Here is a 20,820-nt window from a genome sequence, read left to right on the forward strand (position 1 = left end):
GAAGAGTAAACTGTTTACAATATGGAGATGGCAGTGTCCAGTTTGGCCTCTTCTCCCTGATCTAAATTGTTTTCGTCACTTTTTTCCTTCCCTCCTACTCCTTTTTCCGTCTGCACTTTGACTCCACTATCACCGAATTGGGTCATTTAAGCTTACCGTGATGATAGTCGGTAATATTAGTCACTCAGCCGATGGGTGGAATATGCTTCCGCAAACAAACGCGACTTGATCTAAATGGACTCTCTAACCTTCCTATAATCGCTCCGGCTGTCACTGTTAAACAATTCGAGGAATTGTTCCGAAAAATCACTTCCTGTTTTGTCATTAAAATCACCCCGCCGTACAATAGACCGACTTCTCCGCTCCATCGAAACGGGGACAATGTTCCAAAGGAAGTCAGATGCGCTTTATGTGTTGAAAATGTCGGGAGCGTTCTGCGAAAGTTCAGCAATTCCTAGGCCGTGATTTCTCATATCTTGTTTTTCACATTTCTAATAGATTTTCTTGGCAAAGGGACTAGCTGGGTTAGCCAATTCAAATATTGAATGGAGAAATAAAAATCTCCCCATGCAACGGGGAACTCGGAGCAAGCATGCTGGGAACCGAGGAAAGCGTCTGTATTGACATTGTAAGGAAGATATGACACGGCGTTCACTCAGTGACTGCACACAGGGACACGTTTGGGTGGCTGCGCCTGCCTCCGATTGGCTCGTTCGGGGAGCCACGGAAGTGGCGAGGCATATATCAGTCAACTGGAGGCTAACACTCCAATTCTGTGGAACAATAAACATGGAAGTGTGTGTTGAACACACACATCTGCAGTGTTGTTTGCACTTTGCGGCTGCTCAGCTGGCTGCGACATTTAGTGTGTTTATATAAAAACATCAAATTTGGACTCGCATTTATTTCAATCCAATATTGTCAGTCGGATCAATGCAATATTGAGTGAGAATTTTATATAAGGGAAACACACATCACCTTCGCCCCATATTGTGTTGTAACCTTCATGGCCCAAAACAACGCAAGACTCCGAGCCTTGTTTTTACTTGTCAGGTATTAGAAGGGATTGTAATGTCAAGTGCATATTTAAAGTAACTGAGCCATAATACCATAACATACACACACACGTACGCTTTCTGGTTTTTCATGTCTTATGGGGGACCTTGGACGGGTCCTTAGTACTCTCTTGTGGGCAAAGGATGTGGAATGTCAATGAACCTGGCAACATCTGGTCAAGTGTGAACATCTGAGAAGAAAGACTCCCCCGGTACTACAATAGAGCTAATGTGCTATGTCCTCTCGTGCTGTTCTTAATGCCTCGATCCATTTGGCAGCCTCCATTGTACTGTATTTCTTGTTCTGGTCCATTTGCATGTGGGGAGCTAAAAGATTTTTGAGAGCTGACGCTGCTCTCTGTTTCTTTTCTCAATTGCTGGCAATGTGTCCAGGGGTCTCTCTCTCTCTCTCTCTCTCTCTCTCTCTCTCTCTCTCTCTCTCTCTCTCTCTCTCTCTCTCTCTCTTTCTTTCTTTCTTTCTTTCTTTCTTTCTTTCTTTCTTTCTTTCTTTCTTTCTTTCGCTCGCTCGACCAAAGTCACAGCCATTGGCTTCTTCGAGTGTCGTCAGTGGGCATCAATTAAATAGAAAAGAAAAAAACCCCACAATTCATAGATTTCTTCTCTGGCTTTATTTTTATTTTGATAACGCCACTTGACATTTACTTATATTAAAACCTACAGGGAAGAGTATGTATGGAAGTCATTTTCATGTTATTATGCAGGCTATTATTTGTTTTTGAGACAGTTTTGTAATTCATTTGATGTTGGAACAGACAATAACGGGGGGGGGGGATACAAATGACAATTGTACAGTTGAGTGCACAAGAACCATGATGTGAACATATTCGATCAAAAAAGGGCTCCTCAAAGGCATCAATTTGTTTGGTTTAATTATTCGTATTGATTAAGGAAATTAATTACAAAAACATCAAGGCACGCCCTACAGTACTTTTAAATGGGATTAGCAGTAAAAAAAAAAAAAATCCCTTTGGTGATTCAATTTGAATAATGTACTTTTTTTATATACACACATACTGTACAAATATACTTACACGTATATACACATACGAACTCACTGATATAATCCATGTTGTTGGTTGGCTAGATTTTGTTCAGGACTACAAATATGGAGGGTCGGGTTCAGGAATGCACAATTTGGATCCAATTTTGGTCAGTGGCTCTTTTGAGTGCATGTGACATAATTATCAGCAATTTATTATTGATTGTGAACCAACAATTGTTCAATTCGGAAATAATGTGGCGATACAGCAGAATAGTTACAGTAAAATCGCATTTCTTGTTGTCGATACAGTAACAGGGAGTGTTCCAACCATGTGCAATTACAAATTTAATGGCAACCTTAGCCCTAAAAAAAAACCCTCTACACTCAAAAATTCAAATCTTGCTGACATGAAAAGATGGTATTTCAGGAACCGGCAATAATTTAGAGGAAGTGAACGATTATATCAAAAAGGGAAATATCACTCACATTTAATAGAATGTTGAGCAAGATTGACGGAAACTGATTTTTTATTAATTTTAGAGATATCAAAATGACCAAAAAGAAACGTTCTACAAAGTTAAAAAAAAACTTTTTGGGAGCAGATGTTGGTGCCACGTGCATGATAAAGTCTGACTCAGGCCGATGCTAAAAACAAGAACACTGTAATCTTGATACAGACCTCAACTTCCAAGTTACTCTGGCGAGCATGTTAAACTTGCTGGCATTTTTTTTTTTCTGAAATATGAAACTCTTTAGTGTTTTGATCTCACATATTTTCCTGTTTCCTGATCAATGTTGCACACAGGCTGAATGAAATAAACTGCACTTGTGGATTTACAATCAAAACATGATTGACAGCAGACATTTTGTAGTATGGGAAAACAATTAAAATGGAATAGTAAAGATCAACCTCTCCCTCACTTTAATCATTTCATATCTTCATCATCTATGTACATTCAACATTTCCTTGACAATACTGCTGGGTGACATTCAATCTAGGGTCAAAAGGATAAGTTAGCTCAGCTCAGCTCTGGTGTTTTCCAAAGCCAAACGGTGATCTCATAAGAGCAACCTTTCCCCCAAATAAAAGGATTTCATTAAGATGGAAATTTGACATCAGTGGGACCTCAGTTACTGTGAATTTCAAACTTAAGGCCTTCATCGAATCCACTTCACGCTTGTCCTTTACATGATTCATCACACTGACGATAAGATCCTGTGTGACCTCCGGTCTTCTTCTGATTCATGGACACAAAAACAAAAGATAAAAATATGATGTCGGCTAACGACGCTAATAGGGTGACCTTCACCTTTTCCCTGCGTAACACGGCTGCTCTTCGCCAGCATGCGGTAAACTAACTTCCTCCCCTTCTTTGGTCAGATGGAGAGAACAAGTTATCTTGAATGCCTTAGAAGGGAAATAAACAAGTTGCGATTTCATGCAGCTATTTCACTCATGTATTGAAGTTGGCCGAAAGCCTGAAGCTCATTTGGAGATGCTCCTTGGTATTTCTGCTGTACATAACTCTGGATTCCCCAAATTTGATTTATTGTTGTGTAAAATTAGTAAACAATCACACATAGGCGATGAGAATCAAAATAAGACAAGAATTTGGTCACGACCCAAAAGGTGAGTCATTAAATCGATGAACCAATCTTGAAATGTTATTGTTTCACTGAGCTATGACTTCCTAACACATACGAATGATGTAATGGAACCCCTTTAGTCACAATGGACAAAACCGATCTTGTAAATAGAGTGGCTATGAAAGAAGCTCAGACCTTTGCCAAGGCCGAAATGTTAACAAAAATCCGAGGCGAAGCAGGTCCTGACTCTTAAGGACAAAAATCTTCTATTTCCCCCAAAATTAATTGGTTTTGCCTAATCCTGCTAAATATCAAATGAACAACAAATACAAATCTTGCATTCACTTACATATTTTTGCTCGGTACGTAATCGTAATGGACGCCCGTGTCATACTGGCATTATCGTAATTTTACAGATGCAATAGCTTGTATTAGCATTGCCGACAGCAACTCATTGAACACAAATAGAAAAAACGTGGTAAACAAAAAATAAAAACAGCATTTCAGTCAATGAGGATGCGTGATCGCTCATCATCCTTCATAATTCGTCTTCTCCCGTGATACAACACTAAAGCGTCTGTCATCCTTCCACAATCATGTCTTCATTGGAGTTGCTTGACCTTCAAATACAGAGTTCAACAATTCACCTTGATCCTTCACACCACTGAATGTTCGTTGTTGTGATGGTGATGCATGCCGCCGCTGAGCACCGTGTGGTTGATGGACGACGCCGACCGGTCCGAGCCCTCCGCTACCGTCCCGTTGATGTTCTCCTGTCGCTGGCAGCACAGGATCTGCTTAAAGGTGGCGCTCATCTCCTTATCGCGGTAAGAGTAGATGATGGGGTTCATGGCTGAGTTGAACTCGGCGAGAAGCAAGAAGAACTTTTCATAGGTGAGGACATTGCAGCTGGCGCAAAAGACGTCAAGAAGAAGGATGACAAGACCTGGTGTCCAGCAGATGATGAATGCCCCTGGAAAGACATGTTGAAGATTATTTTAACGTGGAGCCACGCAGACGACAAGTCAGGTATGACTTATGAGTTACTTTGAAGTTGTGATGGGGAAAATGAAGCTTCATATTTGATTCATGAACAACTTGTATTTTTTGACTCCTCTAGATGGCACTGTTGGTTTTATTACAGGGATTTAAGAAATGGCGAGACTGTGCTTTCAGCCCAATGTTGGACAGAGCGCGCCATCTTGGCGAGTCAAAAAATACAACTGGTTCATGAAGCAAATTTGAAGCTTCATTTTCCCAACAGTACTTTGAAGGCGAAATCCATTGTTTCTCTAAATTGGGTCATCAGTAAGTTAAGGTTTATCACGTGTCCAGATGATGTTTTGTACAATTTCATCATCACACATGTCATTGACAAGTGTGAGTGCAGTGACTGCCTCTGATTCATTCTTCATGAATGGCAAGGTCAAGTGTAGTGAATTAAGTCGACAGAGGCCAATTGTGCAAACTACGACTAAACTCAAGCACATTAAACCCTGAAAACAGCAGCACAAAAAAAGTATTGACAAGATATGAGGACAGCGACCTCCTTAAAGGGCAGGCATGCTATCCAGTCGGGTTTTGCAAGCAGCAGCTGCAGCAAAAGGTCTCGACCTCACTTCCCAGCAATGCAGGCGGAATCTTTGGAGTTTGTTCATTTTCCAGAATGTCTTACGGCCAAGCTGTCCGAATCGTTTGTTTCAACATCCTCCTCTGATCTTGACAAGCCTTGGCATCATTCAACTAGTATATCAATGGAATCAGAAATACGGCTTTCACTGTCACACCAAAAAAAATGTGTCACGTAGGGTGTTGAAAGATTCTATGATGGAATGTAAATCTCCAAGCAGATATGATAAACAGTTGTAAATGAAAAGAACTGCATCTAATTGGGAAGACAGGAACTTAGGTCAAAACTGTGACGCCCACCATGCTATTCCGTAGGGTTAAGTAAGTTTAGGTATATCGTATAACACAATTAAAGAGCCTTCATTCCTTCAGTTAAACAAAAACTGAAATATACGATCAATGTCCCAAAAGCAAAGACTCTGCATCTCTGAAAATCTTTCATTTCCGTTGTAAATCCAGGGGAATGTAGCTACTGGTACTCCGCCCCACACAAAAGTACCTTCCTTCTTCTGAAGGATGACAAAAAGTCTCAGAAATTGACCTCATTGTGACAGAATGTGTCCAAAAATCTATTTGGCTTGAGGAAGTGAACCCCTTTTGCCTTGTCACTGTTAGAAAACGTCAACTATAGGGGAAAGAAATTGGAGAAGCGGAGCTGTCTGCGGAGAAATGTAAATAAACACGGCGCCTCGGCAATGACTGGAAAATCTTGAAATGTCTGGAAAAACGTTTTGAAATTTCCCAGGTCATGTCTGGCTTTGGGACAATGACAAATCCAGACAGGACCAATGTACTTGGGTGTTAATGAACTCCAGCTCCCATACGCACATACCAAGGGATGAATCAGATCACCAAGATTGATGAGTCAGGACTTATCATCCAAACGGATCAAATCCTTCCATGAATTCACACACGGGCACAAGATAAACACATGTGCGGCCAAACACGCGCCAGCACTTTCTTATATAATCAGTAACTGATGCAATAAGAATCTCAGACAGGGCCACAGTCACAGTTTTTCATCTGTCCATTGTACATAATGTCTGGCCAAGCTTTACTTCCAGCAATCTGCCTTCTCCAAATCTTTCAGCCCTCTTAACCTTCTCTTTCTGTGTTTATCTCATTCTAAGATTTCCTAAGCCAGTAATCATCCGAGGTCATGACCGTGACGCCATTGAAATAAAGCAGTCAGCAGAAACCATTTCTGTACGTATACTACTAAAATGGCTCTGTGGTTTCTTTTCGCTCTCCCTTTCTCCACATCACTTCTTCCACACATACACACTGTAGATTAGATACAATCACAAAGCATCACTAAGTTTTCAGCATGAATGTTAAATGCGTGCCTAAAAAAACTGAAAGAACAGTGACTTCTTTGAGATGCTCACAAAGAATGTTTCAGTTTCATTCAAACAAAAACAACATAAAATGGCCAAAATAGAATTAACTGGCAATGACTTGGATAGTATAAGCAGATAATATTTGCCTAACCAACTATTCTTTCTTTTTTTTTTGTAGCGTTTACTCTCTGGCCAAATCAGCTCCAGCAATCTCATCATCAGCAATCTCTCTACAACACCCTTGAACAGAAGTAAAAATATACATTCCGCCATATCAGGTGAGTGCAATGACATGGTATGTTGTGGTACAATATTGTAAATTATGTTCCACCTGCCCCTCCAAAATGAGTACTTATTTCAGACTTTAGTGAATAACCGCTCCCAAGTTACAAGATTACCATGTTTCTATAAAAAAAAAAAAAAATGAAGCAAAGCCAAAGAAATGAGTAAAATTGGTTGGGGAAGCCGTTAATGATACATTTCAAAGAAGCTTATATCTTATAGCCGCAAATTAGCAACTTAGACATGCTTAAACCCAAAACCATAATGACGCTATTGTGCCTGATTAAAAAAGCCACACGGTGAACAGGAATTTCCTGCAATATAGTACTTAGGATATTTCAGTATAGTACAGAACGACTCTTGAAGAAAAAAAAAAAAAAGGACAATTTTTGTTTTGGAAGTTCTTAATGCTACATTTCTAACGAGATTACAGCATGTGGTGGAAATGCACAAGTAAAGCTTGAACATATAAGGACACTATTGTGCCTGATTAGAAAAGACGCACTGTGAACGGGAATTCCTCACAATGAGAGCTTAAATCCACGCACACACACACACACACACACACACACACACACACACACACACACACACACACACACACACACACACACACACACAACAGGTGACAGTGTGAGCTGCATACCAGGCATGTTTCCGCTCCAACAGTGGATGGCAGACTTTCGCTTGTTACCATGTCTGATTGGTTCCGCCTCCACTCAGAAAGTGGACACGCTTTAAAAGTTCTTTAATGATACTGCGGCAGATTTCACTCCATTTGTTTTCACACACTTGTGCAATGTACTCTATGTGTTGGTACACCACATGCTGTGATTTGATCACGCACCAAAGACTAAGACGATCCAGAGAATTCATTCACTGAATGGCTTTTGTCTGACGCACAAACCACACACATGGAATAAAGGCTTTTAGTTGGACAGACTTGTTGACTCAGAAGCGAATCGAGTGAAGAATCATTTCTGTCGGTGTCACTCACAGTTCTAAGCTACAATAAGTATGCACTTAGAGTAAAACTGCCCATTAGAGTCATAGTGCCCAAGAGATGAGCATTGATAATGGAAGAGCACTGCAAATCTGTCTAAGATCCAAAACTGAAATGATGAGTTTGTCATTGTGTGAATTTGCTGCCTATGGCAAATTCCATTTGAACCATTTCCACCTTTTCCTGCTGATTATACAATAGCATGCCCCCCCCCCCCTCTGAAAATGTCTTCCAGTCGCGTGATTTTGTATGAACGCAGAGGATACAAGCTCATCTGTCAATGGTTAAACTAATCAAGTGGTTTTGTGTTCCCATCACTGGACGACATTACGGCTGCATTAGAGTTGATGAGAACTAAGCAGATCTGGCATCCCACAGTTCTATATTAAGCCAAAAAAAATATAAAAAATTGTGAAAGGGCACAGCTAGAGCATACGTCTATGCTTATGGATGTGTTTGAATGTGCATAACAAACTTTGGCCCGTTACGTTCCCATTCTTTCATTGCCTTCAGAGACAGAAATCTATCATGAATGGCTTTACGGCATCCTGAAAGCAGGGCGGTCTGGCCAACAGATGGGAGAAGCTTGACAAGATATCTCAGAGGGATATTCTGATTTTTAATCTTTCTTCCAAAATGACTTCAATCGTCATTTTTGGCAATTTTTTGAAAGACTGGAAAGCATTTTAGTAGTTCTACCTTTGGCTTGGTTATCATGGAAGTGATTTATAGCTTTGTTCAACTCAGCCATTAGAAATTCAACACGGTATTGGATCAGTAAATTGTTAAGAGACTGTAAGGTGCTTTGACGCTGTCCAGCTGCCAGCGCTGCTTGTGAAATTGAGAAATGTGTGATGGGCGTATTCTGGAAAATTCTCTGCCTCAGCCTAGGCTTTGTCAAGATGAAGTCACTCATCAGAATTTAGAACATAGCGGTGTTGTGAGATTTTTGGGAAGCCTTCCTGATTAGAAGTGTGGACTCATTGTTCTGGTAACACCAACGTGCAGTTGTCAAGTAAGATGTTGGTATTTCTTAGCAACAAATTCCCACCTTGTGTCCATAGTTTTAGGAGGTTGTGACAACAGGATGAGATAGCAAACACATCAGAGATAAATCACATGGAATCCTCTGGTATGTTTTGTCTAGGACCAACACATCCTGCTTCAAAGTAGCAACATGTGCTTTTCCCACCACTTGAATTCCCTTTTTTTGCTAAGCTTGCAAGGGAACTGGAGCCAATTTTAAAACTCTCAAAAAGCTGTTGCACAAGCAAAGAGTCTTGGAACCTTGCAAAGTGGGAGCCTTTTCTCTATGGAATGCTTGGACATAAAACTGTCAGACTTCACACACTGCTCAGATGGAAGATAATCCAGGCACCCTCAAGAATACAGCCTTGGCAATTTACAATGCCAAAGCAGTGAAATGTAGCTATACATAATGATGATTGAATATAAAGTGGGTCTTGTATACATAGCTTTGGCCTTAAGAATCTATCATCTGGTGTGGAGTATGGAATATGTCAGTTCAAATCACATTCAGTCATTTGAGGAACCATTCAATCCACAGATCTCTTTGAGTTAGCAAATATTGTAGAATTAACAAGAGGATGATCCTTACCTAAAACGATCACCACGGTTTTCAGCAATGACATCATCGTGTCTTTGTTACGTCGTGGTCCGGAGCTGTGACGTGACATCCTCATTGTCCTTTGGCGTACGTAAACAAAGATGTGCGCGTACAGCGTCACCATGACTACAAACGTCACTAAGTTAAAGACAGCCCAAAAGACCAGGTAGGAGTTACTGTAAAGCGGCGCCATGTTGGAGCATGACTTGATACTACAGATACAATTCCAGCCCACGCTTGGAATGGCTCCCATGACGATGGACATGGTCCAGATGATAACGATGACGACCACCACGCGGCGGTTGCTCATGCGTGTGTGCAGCTGCATTCGGAATACTGTGATGTGGCGTTCGATGGCAATCGCCAGGAGATTCGCCACAGAGGCCGTCAGGCTGGTATCGATCAAGCCTTGGCGGAGAAGCCACGTAGAAACGGTCAGACGCCTCGTGTTTGGTCCCGTGTTGAACATCAGGTAGAAATAGGCCAATCCGGCAAAGAAATCTGCAGCTGCCAAGTTGGCCATCAGGTAGTAGATGGGGAAATGGAATCTCCGGTTGACATAGATGGCAATCATCACCAGGAGGTTGGCCAGCATGATGAAGATGCAGACCGTGATGCCCAAGCCCATCACCAAGCGACTGACCGTGTTCCAGTCGGTAGCTAGGTACTTGCCGCTGCGGTTGTAGAAGAAGGCGATGGTCTCGTTGTAGTAGCACTGCTCCTCGTCCATTCTGAAGTCTCTGGAAAGAAGAATCACGTCGAATTAGTTCCTTCCATTTGACATATGGAGCATGTGGACCATCTTATAATGGTACATATATCATACTCGCCCCCACCCCATCCCACAAACACTTAGAAATGAAATGTGTCTCATTAGACCACTTGTCTAGGACACTCCCTTTTACCGCACCAGCCGACCGAGCTTGGCGGAGAGCGGTCTTCCAAATTGCCAAACTCCACTCATCTGTAAACAAAAAGAACAGCCCTTCCCCCCTCTTGGACTCATTTTTGTAAATACTTTGCTCATTAAAAGGCAGCATAATGAGGCCACATTGAAAGACACGGAACTCATACACTTCTTGTTTGTTGCATATTAACTGCAAAACAAATTCCTGATATGTAACACATTTATGGTGAGCTCAAAACCATAAGACAATTCCTGAATGGGTAATTTTGTTTTTGCCCACATTGCACTATAAAATCCAAATGTGGCCCACTTATTAGGAAGCCAAAGACAATACAGTACTGACCAATATACCGGCTGGGAATGCTGGCAGCGCAACATATTCCAGTATTCCTCGGCCAAAACGTGTGTGTGTGTGTGTGTGTGTTAGGCATGGCAGTCCACCAATAATAGCAAAAAAGTTCTAATCAATCAAATAAACTTTATTCCGGGATGGATGTGAAATCCGAATAAATTCTACAACCGCAATAATGCAGATTATTGGATGATCAGTTGGAGGGAGAATTTGAATTTCAAAGCACAGAAAACCTCATCGCAATAGAACAAATTGCCTCCTGAACATAGCCAGCCACTTTTCAGGACACATTCTGTAAATATCGATCTTGATACTTTATGCAGCCTCACTTAAAAAATATCCAGCCTTCCTGTAAACTGCACTTGTTGCATCTCCAGAGGGAGTCGCGGCTTGGCCGGTAAAAGCACCGAAATGAGAATCTGAGTGACAGCGGCAGGCCTAATGTCCGATAGATCCATAATGAGGCGGGTTCTATGACAACTAGCGCCGCAGATGAAAGCCCATTTCGTCCACTTGTCATCTTTAGCCATTAAGTATCTGGAGGGAGCAGTTTAGCTTTTAGATGCCTCGGGCCAGTTGTCAGGATTAAAGTGGAAGAGGAAGTGGCAGTGACATCATCAGAGTGCTTTTTCCACTTTAATTTGCTTGGTGCCATTACAGGAATTGTGGAACATTAAGGAAAGTGTGTGTGTGTGTGTGTGTGTGTCTATTCTGAACCCTAGGTGTTAAGACAGACACAGAACAAAATGCTCACTGTGTCGACACACTCGTTGCATGCTTGTTAGCAATGTGTGATAAGGTCTGGCTCTGCGGGGAGAAAGAATAAAGTGTGTGTGTGTGTCCATGTGAGCCCGACAGGCAAAAAAAATGAAAGGGCCACCCACAAATTGCATGAGGTCATTTTCAAAGCATCCAAAGTCCTTGCACGTAAAACATGGCCTTTAGCGCGACTCCCAATTGGACGAGCATTTTTGTGCTTCTCGCAAAAAAGTCCAAAGGTCAAGAGGTCACGGTTCACAACGACACGCGAGCCCTGCGCTCCGGCGTATCTCTTGAGTTTTCCTGCGTGTGTGGCGTCACCATTGAACAAAGAAACGATACGATATTGAAGACTGTTATAAATGAACCTTTGACTGTGAGGATAATCTGTAAATTCTATCCGAGTCGCCTTGTCACGGAGGGGCTAACATAAGAGTGACAACTCGGCCATATGTCTTCAATCATTCATTGACTCTTTTCCCTTTAGCTTTCATTTGCTTGGTGTGACCTTGCGCTCCCTTTGCCTCACTCGTCACTTACTTATCACCTTGAGAGCAGCACCTTTTTTACAGAAGACAGAAATGAATTCTAATGGCACACTGCCTGTCAAATTTCTCCCTTGTACTTAACTTTCTCCTCGTGTTTCCTCTGCTGCTCCATGGTACCCTCCTCACCCCCCCCCCCCCCCCCCCTCCCGGTCCACTTTGCCCTTCACACAATGTGCGCATTGTTCGCATTCCCCCCACTCCAGAAAGCCAAGAAACGGCAACGTCTAACAACCCAGAATACACACACATACACACATATACAGTAGGTACATACAGGCTTTTCATTCTCTAAGTTTCTCTAGTGCGCGGAAACCACACACGCTCACACATAGGCTCCGCTGATTAGTGGCAAGGCTCAGCACAAGGGATGGATTGAGAGTCAGAGGTGAGTCACGCGTGACTGCCAGCGTGACGGGATTCTCGTCATCGAACCATACCCCAAAACACTTTGACCAGCTACTACGACTACACGTGGTTCAGTCTTTAAATAGCGTGCGAGCTAGTTAGTTTGTAAAAATCAACATTTGCTTCTGGTTCGTCAAGCGCCTCTAGCTGTGTTGTCGAATTTCTCCAAAACATCCATAGTCATTCATATATTATACAAACCCTTTAATTTAGCTTCCCTTTTTTTTTTTTTCTAAGATATCTTGGGAAATCATAGTGACAGCTGCAATCTGACCGACCGACCGACGGGGGGTTGGAGAAGCCAACGTCGAACCCTTTCATTTTGCTTTTCCACTTTTTGGTTTCTTGCTGAAGTTGACCGGCAAATATTGCGTGGATTGCATTTTATATCCTAGCGCTGGTGTCATTCAGACCTCCCAGAATTCAAACAATTAAAAGTGGTCAACAGCATTCTTTCATCTGCTCACTTGCATTGATTGATTCCAGAGGGTGTTAAAATAACTTACAAAACATTTCTCAGGAAAACAATTTAAACTACTCTACCACTCTCCATTGCAGCAACACAATTAACAAGGCTGCCATTGTTGTCCCATGACAACACAATGTAATGGATTCAAGCCAAAAAACGTATCCCAGTGGAGGAAAGTGCTGTTTTTGCATTTTTTTTGTAAAAGTTTCCAAAGCAAAACACAAAGCTGGCATGCAAAGATTGATCTCGAGGTTGTAATAAAATAAAAAGTATACAACTGCTTCTTGAAGCATATTTGAAGCTTCGTTTTTCCATCATCGCTAACGGTAAACACCAGAAATCTGATTTACAATGGCAAAGCATAAAAAATGAAAGCCAGACACTCTACAGAGCCCAAATGAAATATGGAAGTTGTCTTCGGAGAAAACCCTGCTCTTTGCAAGACAAGACAAAATATGATTGCGAATGTACACAGTCACACCCTAATTGCCAGTTAGATTGACAAACGGCCAAAGCCATCTGCATTGTTTCCATTCTAAATGGCCGCATTGTGACAAGACAGCTTATTTTAACACCCTCGGGTCAAGAGAAACTTCACTATGCGTGTCAGTTTTATCGGCAGTGTAATGTCAGCGTGTCATCTCGTCTTCTAAAGAAGATTCCACAGATTACATAAGCAAAAACTCAACGAGTCAGTGAAATATGTCATGGACAGTTCTGGAATCAATCAAGATTACTGACATCCCTCCTAATAGTGAGATTACACCTTTGGCAAAATGTATCTTTAAATAGAAGACCAGTAGGATCTTCTTGTCAGGGACTGACTATGGAATGTTTCTGGCTAGCTGCTCCAATTAGCTCTCCTCAGGCCCTCTGTCAGTCAATGTGGGTTTTTCATCTTCTAGTGTAGACTGAAGGCAAGCAAGCGCATCACAAAGTACTTCACATAGTCAAGTATTGGATTTTCTAAAAGGCTTTTTTTTCCAGAAAGCGTCTCTTAAAGGTGCTTTGGGAGAGACGTTGAAGGCACTGAAGTGCTTTCTTGGGTTTCTTCCAGTCATTATGTGCTTTAACAGTAAACCTTTGCTCATCTTTAAAGGAACACTACTCAATCAAATTTAATTCCACCTACAAAATGGAGGCGGTTATTTTCAAGGAAAAAGCACAGACTTGCTCCTGATGATGTTGGCTCGTCTTTGCAAAGCTCATCCGATGCCACACGGAGCGAAGCTCCATTTAGCTGTCATCATTTTCCATCGGCTCAGGCTCCTTTGAGCACGCGTGGCATCGGTCAGATTCTAAACATGTATCATGACATACTGGAGGCTGCTGGAAAGTCTCTTGGAAAATTTTTGTTTACTGCTAAGGAAAACACTGAAGAGTGTGTTGGGTATGTTTGGGGAAACACATGTCCTCCCAATTTAAATATACCATAAAGAAAATTGCAAAAAATATTTGTACATTTTTTTTTTTTTACTGTTTTAAGCCGCAAAATACAAGCTGTTTTTGTTTGTTTTTTGTTTTTACTGTGTGCTTACTACCTGCATGAATGTGAAAGCAATCTGCACTCTGAGACGAAGAATGGGTGGAATGCAAGTCTTTAGGCAAGGAGGAGGAAGCTTGGAATAATCACAACACAGATGTTTCAAGGGCCCACTTTTTTTTTTTTTCTTCTGACGGATGTCAAAGTCCATGTCAGGAAACATAAAACAGTCATCCCAAGAAAAGTCAAGGAAACATAAAACATTCATCCCAAGAAGAGACAATCAGTCTTTGCCAGTGACTTTTGTTTGATTACGAATGTAGGAAGTCAGACATAAAATAATCCCGTCACTTTTGGTTTTCTTTGAATGTGACTTTTCAAGTAGATTGAATGTCTGTGCAGCTTCTCTGGTTGTCAAGGAAACCAGTGAGCTCACATCAAACCCTCACATCATATTTTGGCCGCTGGTTTGTGGTGGTGACACAGTGTCAAGCAGAACATAAAGTTACAATTAAAATCCCTGACAGTACTGCCAATTATTATTTTAAGGTGAAAGGGGGGAGGGGAAGTTAATCACCATAATTAAAACATCTTGAAAAAGCACTGACCCCTCCACTCGGAGCCAAAGTGTAAATGCTTTTCACACTCTTCAATAACATCAAAGACCCCCTGAGGGTTGTGGTCATAGGTGGTAAGTAAACAGTGACCTGAAATTCCTAAATTTCCAACACAGAACTGAATCTAGTCTTACACGGACGGCTGTTTAGGTAATTGAGAGCAGTTATTTGGATCCATGCAAAATCCCAGCCTCCGTGGCGCAATAAGCCGCTCGGTGCTGTGCTTCACAACTGCGCACAAACAAGCGTCATCTCGTAAAAAAAAAAATGGAGCACAAGGCACATTGAAGCATCTGCTTATGCCATTATCAAACAAGCCTTTATCAGAACCAAATGCATGTCTACGTGGCAGGTAAAAATGCCCAATAACCAAATTTTTTTTTTTTCCCATTTATGAATCAAGTGAATAGAGTTTTTGTTTTTTGTTTTTTTAATACCTACATTTTGTGTTCCCAGTGAGAGTTGTAGAAAGATGCTACTTCCCGAGTGGCTCCTGGATGTCCAGACCCCAAAAGTTTGATTCGGAGGGGGAAAACCCGAAATTCCTCCCACAGAGTTTACAAACTCAGGGCTGCACTCCTGTCAAAGTGGCGAGGTGTCAAAATCCAACATAAAGCCAGGTAGTCGCATTGTATGTCCCGAAAAACACACCGCACTTGTTTTTCCTGCAGAAAGTTGTTGTTCTCCTTCCCACATGAAGTCGCTAGATGCTCTCCTCCTGGTGCCTGGCGCGCCGCGCTCCCTGCGACTCACTTTCTCCCCCCTCCCTCACTTGCTTTTCGCTCCACGGTGCGCGCGCGCGCACGCTCCAGGAAGAGACCCTGTTGTCTGCTTATGACGTCACCGACGCGCGCACGACTGTGGAAAATGAGTGCTAAATAAACTGACGCACTCGAGTTTGCTGCCATGTGTGCAAACAAATACAGAAATTTGCGAGCTTTTTGCCTGTTTGGACATTTGATCATTCGTCTGCATGCAAACGTGCAGAACTGATTCAAGAAATAAATGAAGCAGGACTTGGCCCATGAGAAAAAGCCACACAAAGGTCAAATCAAGTCATCTCCTTTCACAAAAGCACTAAAAAAAAAAAAAAAGACCCTCCTGGAGGTACTGTGGACTAAGCGGAGCCTCAGCGGGGATCGAGCTTAGGTGTGAATGAGTGTCAATTGTTATCTACATGTGGTCAAGCTAGCATCCATCCAGTAAAACCAAAATATTCTTAAAAGTAAAATATCTAAATCATTGCATCAAACCCGTATGTGTTTTTTTCCTACAGTACATTGAAATCAGCTTTTCTTCCCTTAAAATTGCCCAGCAGTTGCAAGAGCCCCCCCATAGTGCTTAATTGGAAACAGATTTTTTTCTTCCCACTAACTTGTTAAACGAGAGAAACAGGAAGGGGGTGGGGAGGGGTTGGGGACTCAAAAGTGAGACTCTATATTCCTTCCCGATTAACCTTTTATATATTATCAAAATATTTCCTCCTGTCTGACTATGCTGGCTCAGCTTGTATATGTCCCATTGATCCTAAAAATGGTCTCATATTGAATTTCTCCTGCCATGAGAAAGTATTTGCCATAGAGACATTTTCATCTGCCAACTGAGCGAGCGCCATCTGTGAGCACTTACTAAGGTGTTTTAACCTGCTGCTTCTGGTGTATTATAAAAGCGCTAAAGCCACAAAACACTGAACAATGTGCTGTTCATTGGTCTCACAACAAAATGACATGTTGCTTACATTTATTAGTTTGAAAATCCTGCAGCCTCACAGTCTTTTCAAAGTTGTGTCTGGCTTTCGAGTGGCAACCGAAACTAACGATTTTCCACGTGGCAACTGAACTGAAACTACGATTTGAAAATACAGTTGAAGAAAATCGACATCACAAATGTCATAGTTCCTCTCTTTGACATGCTGTTTGTATCTCTATGACATTAGAGGCCTTCTTACCCTTTAGTTCAAGGCTTGGTCAAGTTTGATGTCATTTTGCCCTTGAAGGCCATCCTTTCGTTATCAACAACAAAAGTAGAAGCTTGTAAAGTTATTCCCGGTTTCCCGGACATTGCAATCCTTCCTACCTTTCTGATCTTCTTTGAAGGCATTCCTGAGCGGGATGGAGATCGTCCATGAATATGCGAAGGTCCGCAGTGATTTCGGCCGTCAGTGTCTCTTTTCAGACCGTCATGTGGAGATGCTAGTGGATATGCCTCCGAACCCAAAGCTGGCATTGCAGTTTGTCCTGAAGGCGACAAGAGACCTGGGTGTGCAAGGTTGCTTTGAAATGTCTGAGCATGAGGTGACCAAAACGCCTGTCTGTAATATCATATCATCACAAAAGACCAAAGATGTGTTTAATCTATACATGGAAATGATATAGCTAAAAGTGAAATTAGTTATTGGATCAGAATTCCTTACAGCTTTGTTCTCACAAAGATACAATTCAGACCAAAACAATTAGCTGACTAGCTCGCGAGAAGTTAGCACACTTCTTGAAACAGACTTGTTGATTATGTTTCCTTCCAGGTAAACACGGATAGGGTTGAGCATGAAAACCAGGGAGTAAATCACGTGGAAGGGGGCTGGCCCAAAGATATCAACTCACTTGAGATGGAACAAACTATTCGTTTTCGAAAGAAGGTGGAGAAAGATGAAATTTACATGAATAGCGTCCTGGTACTCGGCGAGGTAAGTTCGCAAATGTGCACCTTCAAAGAATACCTGATTTTTGATACCACAAATTCCGAAATGTTCTGTGATTCAGGTTATAGGACAATGTGTTGGACAGAACAACGCTGTGGACATCTACCAAGAGTACTTTAAGAATGAGGAATTGTTGGACGAGCTTCAGGAAGTCCCTTCTATCCAGATTGTCAATAAATACAGGCACTGTTGGCCTTACGTTCTCCAAGGAGCGCTTTCCAATTTTACACTTTCCATCTCTAAACGTTGATTATCAAATATTTCCTCAGAGACCGCAGCAAGGTTAAACGAAGCATCACCTGTTTTTCTTGGCAACCCAAAGGAGGCGCAAAGCTGGCGGCTGCTTACTCCTGCCTCGACCAGCAGAAATTTACAGCAGATATGAGTGCAGACTCATACATCTGGGACATTGGTGGGTCAAATGGACAGATTGAAAATCACACACACAACAATCTGTTGACAACCATCTATGCTTTACAGAGAGCCCCAACCACCCTCAGGCTGTTCTCCAAGCGAAGTCTCAACTCGTATGTCTGACTTACAACCCTCAAGACTTGAACACTCTTGTCAGCGGGTGCCGCAATGGACAGATTAGTGAGTTCTGGTCAGAGATGTTCTCACGAGTCTTGAACTTCAATGAGGTTTTGTTTCTTTCAGTGTTATGGGATGCCCGTGCTGGCCATCACGCTACGGGGGTTTCCCCTTTGGAGGAGAGTCACACAGATCCTGTTTACAAGGCGATCTGGTTGCAATCCGATGAAGCCTTCTCTGCATCCACCGATGGACAGGTTGATAGAGCAACGACCCACTGAATGTTTTGTTTGGATCATTCATCCCAACCCCAACTGAGTCTTCTGAAACAGATTCTGTGGTGGGATGTTCGCCACCTGAGCAAGCCCATAGAACGGCTGATTCTAGACATCAAAAGGAAGGACAACCTCGATGACGCTTTAGGAGCCATATCTTTGGACTACACCGCTACCTCGGTAAGTTTCCGCCCTTCCACTTTTCAGCATATTTCGAATTGGATGTTAAGAAGGTCACACCCTTGATCAATCCAGGTTGTTTCAGAAGCTCTTTCTAAAACCGTCCCTCTGTGTCTACAGCCAAACACGTTCATGGTGGGGACAGAACAGGGGGCAGTTTTGTACTGTAAAAGGGCCGCTGAGATTCCGACTGAGAGGATTATAAGTACATACGATGGCCACCATGGACCTGTCTACGCCATCCAGATGAACCCTTTCTTTCCCAAGAACTTCCTAACTGTGGGAGACTGGGGGGCCCGAATTTGGTCAGAAGAAATCAAGGAGACAGCAATCATGTGGACAAAGTACAATTTTACTCTGTGGTTCTGCTCACTCCTAATTTCTGTCTTCATGGTCTGTCATTGTCTTTATCATCGTTGGTTGCTTAATTCTCTGGTTCTTTTGCGGAGAAGTCAGTGATGAGTCTTTGTTGTGATCAGGCACCAGAATGCAAATCTAACAGATGCCTGCTGGAGTCCTGTCAGACCCTCGGTCTTCGTCACCGTGAATATGGACGGATGGCTGGACATCTGGGACATCTTGTTTAAGCAGAACGACCCCACTATTAGTTTCAAGGTATTACGGAGTTCTCTCATGTTTCTCTGACGGTATTTTGTTCTCGCTTAATCTTGCCGACGTTGATTTCAGGTGCGGGAAGAACCTCTGTGTACCGTCCAGGTGCATGAGGCTGGGTCCAAGGTGGCTTGTGGTTCTCAGCTAGGTGTCATCTCGCTCATGAAAATCTCCTCAGGACTGTGCACCGAACAGAACAATGAGCAGGACCTCCTGAGTGAAGTGAGATATGCCAAATGTCAACTTATAATTAACAGCAAAGATTCGTTTTTGCTAAAGGTGACGCCTCCATCTTGATGTTTTAGATGTTAGAACGTGAGGCAAAACGTGAAAAGGTCCTCAAGGCTCAGAAAGGAGGGGACGAGGGCGAGACCGACGATCAAACTCTCAAGGAGCTGATCCTGAAACCTGAGTATGACTTCTACAATCTGTTGGACTCGGAGGAGAGGAGGAAGCAATGGGAGTCCAGACAGCAGGTAAAGCCACATTGACATCATTTTGTAGAAAATTCTGTCATCTCATCGTCATCTCTATCTTGTCACAGCATTACAAATAGATCAGAGAAGCAGACAGCAGATGACGATAATAGTCCAAGAAGTAGATGAACTAGCAGAACTTTGTGGCGCTCGGCAAGATGGTCAACATTTCTCGTCGATCGAGGAGATATTATCAAGAAATCTTCTTCCATTGCAGATTTTCTTTGTCAAACCCAGAAACAAATTTCTAACTATGTCAGACAAACATTTACGAGAACACTTTCCAAGGACAGTTTTAGTACCTTGAGTGTGGGAAGTCCAAGACTGAAATGATTGTCACAGTGGAATTGTAGTACTTGATATATGGTGGCAAAGATGAGCAAGCAGAGGCGACGCCCACATAGAAAACAAGGAAAACACCAGAGAAGGGGAAAAACCGAACTACTCCTCGAATCCTGACAGTCAAACTCAAAGAAGGAAAGAAGACTTCAAGGTTGTCTCCGGTTATTACACAAAGACCTCTCCATGTTTAGACTCAATTATGTGTTTTCGCTTTTAGTTTTACTGGCATCTGAAAACCAGTCATGATTATGTAAGTCATGGTGCAGGACCATGTTCAAATTCCAAGTGTTGCTTATGAGAACATGTTTCTTTTTTAGCCTTACAAATTTGCAGGTTACTCCGCCATCTGACATTTAGCTCAATAGATAAAGAAGCCTTGGCATTTTTCAAAGGTATTTTGGTGTATCAAAGGGCCTCATTTCCCTTAATCCTGGACACCACAACCTTGCGACAGGCGTTTCTATTTTTTATTTGTATTTTTTTCAACCAAGCAACCTTTGAAACAATGACTAATATGCCAGAGGGAACGCCAAAGGGAACTGGACCAAATATGCATTTATATCTATTTTTTATTTCTTTTTTAAAATACTTTTGCCTGTACCATAGTACATGTTAGAAAAACTACAAACATGGATGGTCA

The 20,820-nt window shown here is 42.2% G+C and overlaps 2 protein-coding genes across 4 annotated transcripts in view; one reads left to right on the forward strand and one right to left on the reverse strand.

The window, feature by feature from the left end:
* Positions 1-982: 982 nt before the first annotated feature.
* Positions 983-20,820, reverse strand: part of lpar1 (lysophosphatidic acid receptor 1) — a 20,728-nt gene continuing 890 nt past the window's right edge. The window contains exons 2-4 of one of the 2 annotated variants that reach the window (XM_085926157.1): positions 17,143-17,303; positions 9,518-10,266; positions 983-4,618 (exon numbers count right to left, since the gene is read on the reverse strand). In XM_085926157.1, the coding sequence (XP_085782283.1) occupies positions 4,302-4,618; positions 9,518-10,266; positions 17,143-17,192 (1,116 nt within the window). In that variant the 5' untranslated portion in view covers positions 17,193-17,303 and the 3' untranslated portion in view covers positions 983-4,301. Of the gene's footprint in view, positions 4,619-9,517; positions 10,267-15,507; positions 15,770-17,142; positions 17,304-20,820 lie in introns of those variants that run through there. The other variant, XM_085926158.1, reaches the window with a different exon arrangement.
* LOC147048316 (dynein axonemal intermediate chain 2-like) overlaps positions 17,091-20,820 on the forward strand; it is a 4,485-nt gene continuing 755 nt past the window's right edge. Inside the window, exons 1-12 of one of the 2 annotated variants that reach the window (XM_085926155.1) lie at positions 17,091-17,360; positions 17,588-17,749; positions 17,826-17,947; positions 18,034-18,176; positions 18,245-18,358; positions 18,422-18,552; positions 18,628-18,750; positions 18,871-19,094; positions 19,230-19,365; positions 19,438-19,584; positions 19,668-19,838; positions 19,907-20,820. The exon at positions 19,907-20,820 is cut by the window's right edge and continues 755 nt beyond it. In XM_085926155.1, the coding sequence (XP_085782281.1) occupies positions 17,178-17,360; positions 17,588-17,749; positions 17,826-17,947; positions 18,034-18,176; positions 18,245-18,358; positions 18,422-18,552; positions 18,628-18,750; positions 18,871-19,094; positions 19,230-19,365; positions 19,438-19,584; positions 19,668-19,838; positions 19,907-19,918 (1,668 nt within the window). In that variant the 5' untranslated portion in view covers positions 17,091-17,177 and the 3' untranslated portion in view covers positions 19,919-20,820. Of the gene's footprint in view, positions 17,361-17,587; positions 17,750-17,825; positions 17,948-18,033; positions 18,177-18,244; positions 18,359-18,421; positions 18,553-18,627; positions 18,751-18,870; positions 19,144-19,229; positions 19,366-19,437; positions 19,585-19,667; positions 19,839-19,906 lie in introns of those variants that run through there. The other variant, XM_085926156.1, reaches the window with a different exon arrangement.

Source organism: Syngnathus leptorhynchus, chromosome 12 (assembly GCF_054491065.1).
Source record: "Syngnathus leptorhynchus isolate UIUO chromosome 12, UIUO_Slep, whole genome shotgun sequence".
NCBI classification, from domain to species: Eukaryota; Metazoa; Chordata; class Actinopteri; order Syngnathiformes; family Syngnathidae; genus Syngnathus; species Syngnathus leptorhynchus.